The 8,796-nt window shown below is 42.8% G+C and overlaps 1 protein-coding gene across 1 annotated transcript; it reads right to left on the bottom strand.

The window, feature by feature from the left end:
• Window positions 1–675: 675 nt before the first annotated feature.
• On the bottom strand, window positions 676–8,130 carry LOC138633697 (folylpolyglutamate synthase, mitochondrial-like). The gene is made up of 15 exons (XM_069720079.1): window positions 7,933–8,130; window positions 7,636–7,767; window positions 6,454–6,507; window positions 6,305–6,369; window positions 4,757–4,871; window positions 4,436–4,513; window positions 4,229–4,290; window positions 4,018–4,120; window positions 3,644–3,721; window positions 2,826–2,982; window positions 2,684–2,743; window positions 2,386–2,533; window positions 1,621–1,696; window positions 1,492–1,546; window positions 676–1,171 (listed from the first exon to the last, which is right to left on the bottom strand). Exons 1-15 carry the CDS (start codon window positions 7,975–7,977, stop codon window positions 831–833), a joined length of 1,569 nt encoding a protein of 522 aa, XP_069576180.1. The 5' UTR covers window positions 7,978–8,130; the 3' UTR covers window positions 676–830.
• Between the last annotated feature and the right edge of the window lie 666 nt (window positions 8,131–8,796).

Raw genomic sequence — 8,796 nt, 5'->3', positions numbered from 1 at the left:
TCTAGTGGCACTCGCTGGTATTGCAGCTGAAGACACTTCTGGATCAGAACCATTTTACAGACCTGGAAGCTACAAACTATTTTATAAACAGTCTGTGGTTTGTTTAATGTCCTCTCACCTGTCCAGGCATCTGCAGCCTCAGCAGAAATGGAGATTCATCAGATCAGGTGATATTTTTTCAGCCTCTCTCCTCTGAATCCTCAGGTTTCTGGTCTCAGCTGACAGCAGAAGAACCCGACGTGGTTTTCTGCTGTCCAACTCGACAGTTGATGTGTTGTTTGTTTTTGATTTTCTAGAGAAATTCTCAGGAGATCAGCAGTTTCAGAAACATTCAAACCACCAACAATCACACAGTCACAGTACAAACATCTCATTCTGATGTTTGATGTGAAGCTCCAGATCTGAATCTGCAGGATTGTTTCCTGCTCTGCTGCCACATGATTGGCTGATTGGATAACTGCATTAACAAGCAGGTGTTCAGCACATATACCCTAGTATTATTATTTTTATTGTTTGTTAATTTGCTTTCATATTTTATACTTTTTATGTTTTTTTTCTTTCATGTTCAATATAAATTGATTGATTGATATAATAAATAAACGGGAAAAAAAAAATCAAAAAAATAGATGTAAGTATGAGTGAAATCACTAAATACTGAACATACCAGACGACATGTTAGATAACAGCAGCACATTAAGACTGCTGTCTACTCAGCATTATTTATTGTACAAACGCTGATGTCATAAGAAATCCATAAATATTAAACGTCAGACAGAAGTTCAGTCTTGTGGACTGTGAACAACTGAACTGGGAATATATGAGTGGATGAATCATGATGAGTTGAGAGATGGTTCCAGATGTTTCAGAGCTCCTCCCACCAGATACAGACTTCCGGTCACCAGCACAGAGACGTGTCGGGCCTCCTGCAGCCCGTCGGAGGACGCAGGAGACCTCAGAGATCCGGCCGGCTCCGACACCGGCTGCTTCTCCCGGCCGATCCACCGGAGGGCGCTCGGGATGCAGGGGAACACCAGGCTGCGGCTGCAGGAGTCGTCCACCGGGGGGCGGCGGTGGTGCGCCGCCTCTGATGCGTTCAGGCTCCGCCAGCTGCTCCGGTTCTCTCTGCAGCGGGTCGACATCTGCTGCGCACTCACGCTGAGGCCGAGCGGAGCTGCAGAGCAACGGAAGCACCGGGAAACCGAGAGGACGACGTGAGAGTTTCTGCTTCAGCAGCACGACATTTACAGAGAATAAACACTCTTCTGGTTTTCCTTCATAGAAGCCACATCAGCTGTCAGATGTACACGTAGAGAGATAAACAACTTCAGCAGGACCAACAACAGGGGACATGAGGAAGAAGGATAGTCGCGTTTACTAATCGGTTTTTTTTAAATATTCTACAAAAATGTTTAGAATATTTGAACATCTTGTTCCATCCCTATGAGACTCAATTAAAGGTCAGGATTTAACCTGTCAATCATCTCTTCTCACCTGCAGGTTCTTCAGTGATGTTCGGGCAGAACAGCGCGTAGTCGAACCTGCAGGGCTGCACGGACACGCACACGCACACACGTGATGTTTTGTTTTCTTCTGATTCAGAAGTGTGAGTCTTAAACTCACCAGCAGGAGTCGCAATAGAGCAGCAGAGTCTCTCTCTCCGGTGGTGTTAAACAGCAACACTTTGAGTCCAGGACCTCTGGAGGAGAGAAGAAGAAAAAGAGGAAGAAGAAGAAGAAAAAGAAGAAGAAGCAGTGATTCATTGTCTCCTACATCTATTCTGGACACCACTTAATAAACCAGACTCTGATCAGCAAAATCTATCACTTTCAATAAACTCCTATAATTATCTCTCCATTATTTAAATGTGCTGAAGCCTGAAGGACAAAAATGTTTTTGAAACTCTCCAAATATGTACAGTCTGGAATGTTTGATTACTTCTTACTTCCCTACTTTTATTTTAGTTATTTAAGTCTTTTTATTGTTTTTATATTTATGTCTCCGATGTCTTTTACTCCCATCTTTTTGTATTGTTTTAATTTTCAGATTTTATTTGCTTCAGTTTTAGTACGTTTTCATCCTCGTTCTTCCAATTAAAAGCAGTTATTAACTCTGTCTTAAAAGTTCTGCATAAATAAAGTATATTTTGTCTTTATTTTACCACCAATGCATAAATGACACGTTAAAGGTTTTAAAGAGAAATCCTGGTGGGTTTTTTAAGCAACAGATTCACAGTTGACTGTTGAGCTAAATCGAAATCAATGAACTGCAGAGCGGAGAGAGTTTTAGACTTCGTAATAAATGAATAAAATGTGTGAAATCCTGCAGCCCTGCTTGGTTTTAAACCTAAAGGCCGTGACAGACTTCATATTTTGCATCACGTCGTACTGAGCGCGCTCCGTCCGCAGCGTCTCGTCTCTGAACCAGCGGACGGCCGCCTGCAGGCTGGCCGCCGTGTGAGCTCCGTCCAGGTAGAACGTGACCGAACCGCGCCGCAGCGTCTGGCTCCGGCCCGACCACTGCGTCTGCTGCAGACCTGCACGGGCCAAATAAAAGTCTTCAGCCAGGCTCTTTAAAAGGAAGGGAAATGTCCAAACTGAATAAAAAATATTTTTTTTTAAAATGCAGCTTTGAAATCAGTTGGAAGTAATATGGTAAGTATTCATTGCGTCTCCCGTTAACTTGCCTCTCAGCATGGCTTTGCTGGGCTGGAAAGCGTCCGCCTGGGAGTTCAGTGTGCGAACGTCTGCGAGGAGTCACGTGTGTCAGCAACAAGGATGGAAATGATTTTCATGTATTTATTGATTAGGACACACCTCCTACTGCACCTCCTCTCGCTTCGGCCTCGTGCCGCCGCAGCCAGCTGAAGCTCAGCTGCAGGGCGAGCGATGCGTTCAAGCGCTGGTGTTTTCCCGCCAGTCCCAGACTCACGGGACCGACCGCGGCTTCGTACCGCTGCAGGTCCGGACACACCAGCAGGGGGCACTGCAGAGCACACAGAGGTTTATATTATCCACAGGCGGGTGTTAAAGCCGCTATCGCGCAGATCATTTTGAAAAGAAAATCGAATCATCCTCCAGCTGAAGGCCACATGAAGAAGTAACTGATTAAATAACCAGAAGTCATTGTGTTTTTATGGTAATATTAATTTGAATTTGTCCCTCAATGAAGGGATTTTATTCTAATATTTATGTAATTTCTTTTGGCCACAGTATCAGCAGAGTTTTTCCTCATGTATCCACGTCACCTTATACTCTTTATATTGTGTTTAAATCATAAAAACGGTCCAATATCACAGCAAAGCCTGTAATAAATAACCCATAAAAGGAAACACGTATTTCATACACCTAGTGAGGTAATGACATAAACTACAAAGGTCAATAAAGTCTCAGACTTTCACCGGGGAAGGACGGGTTCGAGTCCAGGAAGTGACAGAGTTTTTCTTTCCTAAAGCATGACACTGATACGCTTCCCTCTAGTGGACGAACGTGTGTATTACACACTATTAAAAAAGTCTCTGTAATTGGCTTGTTTGTTTGTGGCCTCTATAGCGCCCCCTGATCTACAAGTTCTTTACATGTGTAAGAAGCTGCTCATTAACTAAAACTAATAAACTATATTATCTCCAGAGTTTAACCGTCCTCACCCCGATCCGCTCGGCGCGGCGCTGCAGGACTCTCAGGGAGCTCGGCGGCTGGCGGACGGTGAACGCCGGGACTCCTGGCTGAGGACAGAACATCCCAAAAACAGAGTTACAGAGTTACAGCCACAAAACCACCTGAATCATCACACGGTCGCTGCTGTTTAAATTCATGATTGAGCTTATTTTAGAGCGTTATTGGACTGAAGGTCAAAGTTTACTGAACTAGTTGATCTGAAACTTTTCTGCAGCTAAATTTGGAACAAAACAAAACAAGCACCGCAGACCTGTTCGGTCCCGTTCTCTCTGTGATGGTGAAAGTAAATTGGAATCCTTTTGAGCATAAACATTTGAGGACGGAGGGACGGACTCTGTTTGACCTTGAATATTCCCGCCTTCTGCCAGGCGATCTGGTCCACGGTGTCTCCCAGCAGGCTGCAGTGATCCAGACCCAGAGACGTGACGCCGCACGCCCACGGCCTCCTGCGGAGCGACACAACGTTCAGCTGCTGCACAACGAACACAAAACATTTACTGGATCGAGACAGACGGATAATTAATTAATTAACCTTCGTTATCTCAACGACTCACCTGATTACGTTGGTGCAGTCGTACTGGCCTCCGATTCCAACTTCAATCACTGCGAGATCCACCTGCAGTCACAGGAAGCACTCAATGTCAGTGTGTGTGTGTGTGTGTGTGTGTGTGTGTGTGTGTGTGTGTGTGTGTGTGTGTGTGTGTGTGTGTGTGTGTGTGTGTGTGTGTGTGTGTGTGTGTGTGTGTGTGTGTGTAGCGTACTCTCTCCTGCAGGAAGACGTAGAAAGCCATCACAGTCAGGAACTGGAAGTAGAAAGGTGTGCTTCCTCCACAGACGTCCTGTGGAGTCGACGAACGTGTTTAAAACAGGTTTCAACACATCAGGCACGAAAGAATAATTCAGTTTATACGCGTCAAATCACAGCAAAAGTCATCTCAGGGGAACTTTACACTTTACGGAGAGCAAAGTAACTCTATACATTTATTATTTGATCTTTTTTTCAAATTTAAAACCAGTGAGAAAAAGTGTAAATCAATGTTCGGTTCCAGTAGACAGACATCGTGTAGATGTATGTCGCCGACCTTCGTGTCCTCCAACCGCTCGTAGGTCTCCCAGAAGTACTTCGTGAAAAGCTCCTCGCTGATCGGCCGGCCGTTGATCCGGATTCTCTCCCTGACGTGAACCAAGTGTGGCGAGCTGCAGACAGAAAGTTAATTCTACCGTTCAAACTCTGGAAATCGTCAACAGAGAAACTTGAAACGTTTCAGAAAGTCTGTCGGAGATGAAGCGACGAGCCGGGCGAGGTGTTCTGATGGTGGTCAACGTTTCAAGAGGGGGCGGAGCTTCACCGTCCGAGACCGAAGAAGAAGAAGGAGCGTCAGGTGAGGAGACACCAGGTGGGTTTTTTCTTTGACGTTGGCGGGAGTTGTGCAACCGTGAATTCGTCCCCCAGAGTCAGACTGTCAACACCGAGTTCCACTGGGAACCTTCTGAGGCGTCGGAGGGTCGTTAGCATTGTTAGCTGGTTGTTAACCCAAGTTAAGACTGTTTTTAGCAGAATTATCTGTTAGCTAGATGTTAGTGTTATTAGCTATTTGTTAACTTGAGTTTAGCTGGTTTTTAGCAGAATTAGCTCTTTGTTAGCATTTTCAGCACCATTAGAGGTAGTTATTGCAGCACTGTCCGGCATTAAGACCAGTTTAAGTGTCTAAATTTATAAATAATAAATAAGTGTCATTTATTGCTTTTCTATTATTCTATTATTATCTTATTGCTTCTGTATGCTGCTGTAGCGAAAAAAATTCCCCTCGGGGATTAATAAAGTAACTACCTAACCTAACCTAACCTAACCTAACCTAACCTAACCTAACCTAACCTAAGGACAACCCCAGAAAACAAAACTAGAGATAAACTCTTACTATCTGTCAGACAGGTCATCTGGCTCCAAACAGCAGCGCTAGTTAACCATTAATAAGTTTGGAGAGCAAAGCTGCCAAAGTCCAGAGAAGAAAGTGAAGAACAACGTCCAAACCTGTCTGAACGTCGGAGTCTGTGTTTTTATAATATACAACACTGTAAAAGCTTGAGACACTTGAGATGTTTCCATCGGGCGTGTTACAATTTATAGAAAATGTGACTGTTTGAGCCGACTGTAGTTGTACTATATAATCAATAAAAATGTTTTTCATTCATCTGCGTAAAAACAGCTGCAGGAAACTGACAGAAATCGTCACTCAGGGTGGCGATGTATTAAAAACGGACACAATTCTGTCGTGGAAATCATCGTCTGGGCTCAGAAACACTTCAGAAAACCAACGCAGTTCATCGCTATATCCAAAAATCCTGGTTAAAACTCGACCATGCAAAAGTAGAAAACCATATATAAATAAATCAAAATTTTAGATTAATTTTTTGGGGGAAATCACGGATGCATACGGGCCTTTAAAGGCGAAAGAGGAGAGGGACCATCCAGTTTGTTCTCAGCGCACAGGTTAAAAAATAATACAGTATTATTTACAGGGTATTTGTGAGAACAGGTAGTTTTTTTTACTCAGACAGCTGTAATATTCTTTTAACATTTCAATCTGAACAAATACACTGATACATACAAAAAATATGTCTAATATTACTTGTAAAATCCGGTCCGAAAGCCATAATTCCTGAGTATTCTCTCCGTAAAAGCGCATGTGGATCCCTGAAAAAGAGAAATTAAATTATTAAATTATTGATAGCGGTGTTTCATTATTAACCCTGATCACGGCTGAAGACGGTTTCACACCTTTCCTTTAGTCCCAGTCACGTGGATGATGTTGAGTTTGTCCAGTTCACCGACCTGCAGAAATGACAAATTCAGATTGAATATTAGAAACACATTCGAACTGTTCTGACCGGCGTTTCAAAGCATCTCTTGAGTATTGGTCAATTTGTACACATTTCCATGATTAAAAAAAATACATTTAACATCAGCTGAATGCTGCTGCGTGATGCGGGAGTAGCTATAAAGTGTTTATTGTGTGTTTTTTCTGCAGAGGAACAGATGACGAGAGCCTCATCTCGGTTTTTACACTGAAGCTCAGTGAAATAATGCAAAAGGAGGAAAATCGCTGCCACGAGTCAGTGGTGCAAAACAACCTGCTGCATTCTCCATAATAGGAAAAGCTCTAAAGATTTTTAAATACAACACAAAAGATCAGCTCATGAAATGTTATCAAATGTTAAAGAATTAAAATAAACAGTAGAATATGAAATAGTGGAAATGAGCCAACCAGCAACATTTTAATGCTGTTTACATGTTAATGCATTGACAGTAATGACACTTCAGAAGCTACCTACTGTTCAAGAAAAGTACTGTTTTCTGCCAATATGTATGTATGTTGAATTTTGAATGCATGAATTGTATTTCCAACAGTCATTTTTAGATCCAGATATTTAATTTATGTGCCCAACTGAAGGTTTAAAGGTTTAAATGCTGCAATTGTTTATATGAAGAAGGCTTAGTACCGGTTTGCACATATTTATCTATTTATTTCATTTTGTTTTTGGCTTTTAGTGTAAATTGTACCGTTTTATTAACGTATTTATTGTTGTGGCTTTTATTCCTATTTATTAGTCTTGATTAGTTTGAGTGCTTCTGGATGGATGCCTTGTCTCTTTTACTGCAAAAACAAATCAACCTACAGCCAGAAGTAAAGGAACCTGAACCTGACATTAGCTTTGAATTTCAGTTTATCTGTTTCAACTGGCAGAAGGAATTTTGTTTGTGTGTGTTTTGTTTTTTGATTGGCTGAGCTTCTAATATTCAAATTGGTCCAATAATTGTTGAGACATGTAACTCTGCTCCTTAAGGTTAACCTCAATGTCATTAAACGCTCAATGTCATTAAACGTTCAATGACAGTAAACAGTCAGGGGGTGTAACGTGGGATTAATGATGGTGTAATTGCTGTGGTGTCTGGACGTGCAGTGATGCCGGCGCGGTGGAGGAAACCCCGCATGGCCCCGAGCTGCGTGCGCGGATCCTCCGCCCGACGCGCGTGCAGCCGCTCCAACGCAGCAGCACGAGTCTGCAGGCTGTTCAGGACGCACGCGGCTCCCTGACAACACGCACACGCACACAAACAATATTAAAGAATAACCACCAAAACAAAAAGTCGCATTTGACTTCACCTTTCTTAAAAGTCGGACAACAGACAAACTCGGAGTGAATTCAGATGTAAACACTCATCTTCTGCTCATGTTTGACAACCAGCTGTACTCACTTGAAAAGTTCTGGTCCTGTTGACGGCAGTCTGACCCGGGACCATCGCAGTGAAGCTTTTCAGTGAACAAACAGCCCTTCAGCTGCATCAAAGAAAAATAACCTCATAGATGTTTATTGTTTTTGTTTGTTGGTGTTGTTTTTATATGTATATAATAAGTAGTCGGGAACTCTGCTGGTGGCAGCGTGACATAGTCAGATCAGGCTGTGTGGTTTGCCCCCCCCCCCCCTCCTTTCTCCCCTCCTCCCCCCCCACTCCAGTTTGCTCGAGGCGTTTGTTTGCACAAGATGTCTGCTGTTTACAGCCCCATGAAGACAAACTGCTGCAGGACAGACATGCAGACAGTCACAGTTAGAGAGGACGAGGAGCATTCAGGGAGTCAAAACCTGAAGACTGCAGTGATGTCCAACATGTATATTTACCAGCTCACTACCGCCACCTGGTGGTTCGCTACAGATTTACATTTATTTCTTTTTAAACCAACAACAACAACAACAACAAAAGATATTGCATGATGACTATTGTGAATTTTTCACGGACAGAGACGATACGGTTACGACGCTCTTATCTTGAAACTTTATTTTGACGCCGCGAACTGTTTCCGCTTCCGGTTGCGCTAATCGTATATGCTCTGCAGGACCGACAGTACAGTCAGATCGAGTCATTGGTCAACCTCATAATGTTCTTTAAGATGACCTCATACATGATTGTTTTCTTGGATTTTGACAGGTTTTGTTCTCTTTTAAAATCTTCTTGATAAATAAGACAGCGGGTCAAAGTATTTGGAGTTCATCAATTATTATTATTATCAAGTTTATTTTCCGTAGTTTTGATCATGATGAGCTTCAACGTGTTAATTACACC

The sequence above is a fragment of the Brachyistius frenatus genome, unplaced genomic scaffold (genome assembly GCF_029030835.1).
Source record: "Brachyistius frenatus isolate BFR_SWC_R1_liver_20210118 unplaced genomic scaffold, ASM2903083v1 Contig_231, whole genome shotgun sequence".
Taxonomy (NCBI): domain Eukaryota; kingdom Metazoa; phylum Chordata; class Actinopteri; family Embiotocidae; genus Brachyistius; species Brachyistius frenatus.
Note: the sequence above shows the minus strand (reverse complement) of the source record. Positions and strands in the feature narration are given on the sequence as shown.

Bases quoted from the DNA above. Each gene is read 5' to 3' on its own strand.
- LOC138633697 (XM_069720079.1), bottom strand. From the start codon at position 7,977: ATGGTCCCGGGTCAGACTGCCGTCAACAGGACCAGAACTTTTCAA. The intron at 4,291-4,435 runs GTACGCTACACA...CTGTGACTGCAG, and splicing joins ACGTCTTCCTGCAGGAGAGA to GTGGATCTCGCAGTGATTGA. The intron at 1,697-2,385 runs GTACGACGTGAT...TCTCTCCTCCAG, and splicing joins CTGCGGACGGAGCGCGCTCA to AGGTCCTGGACTCAAAGTGT.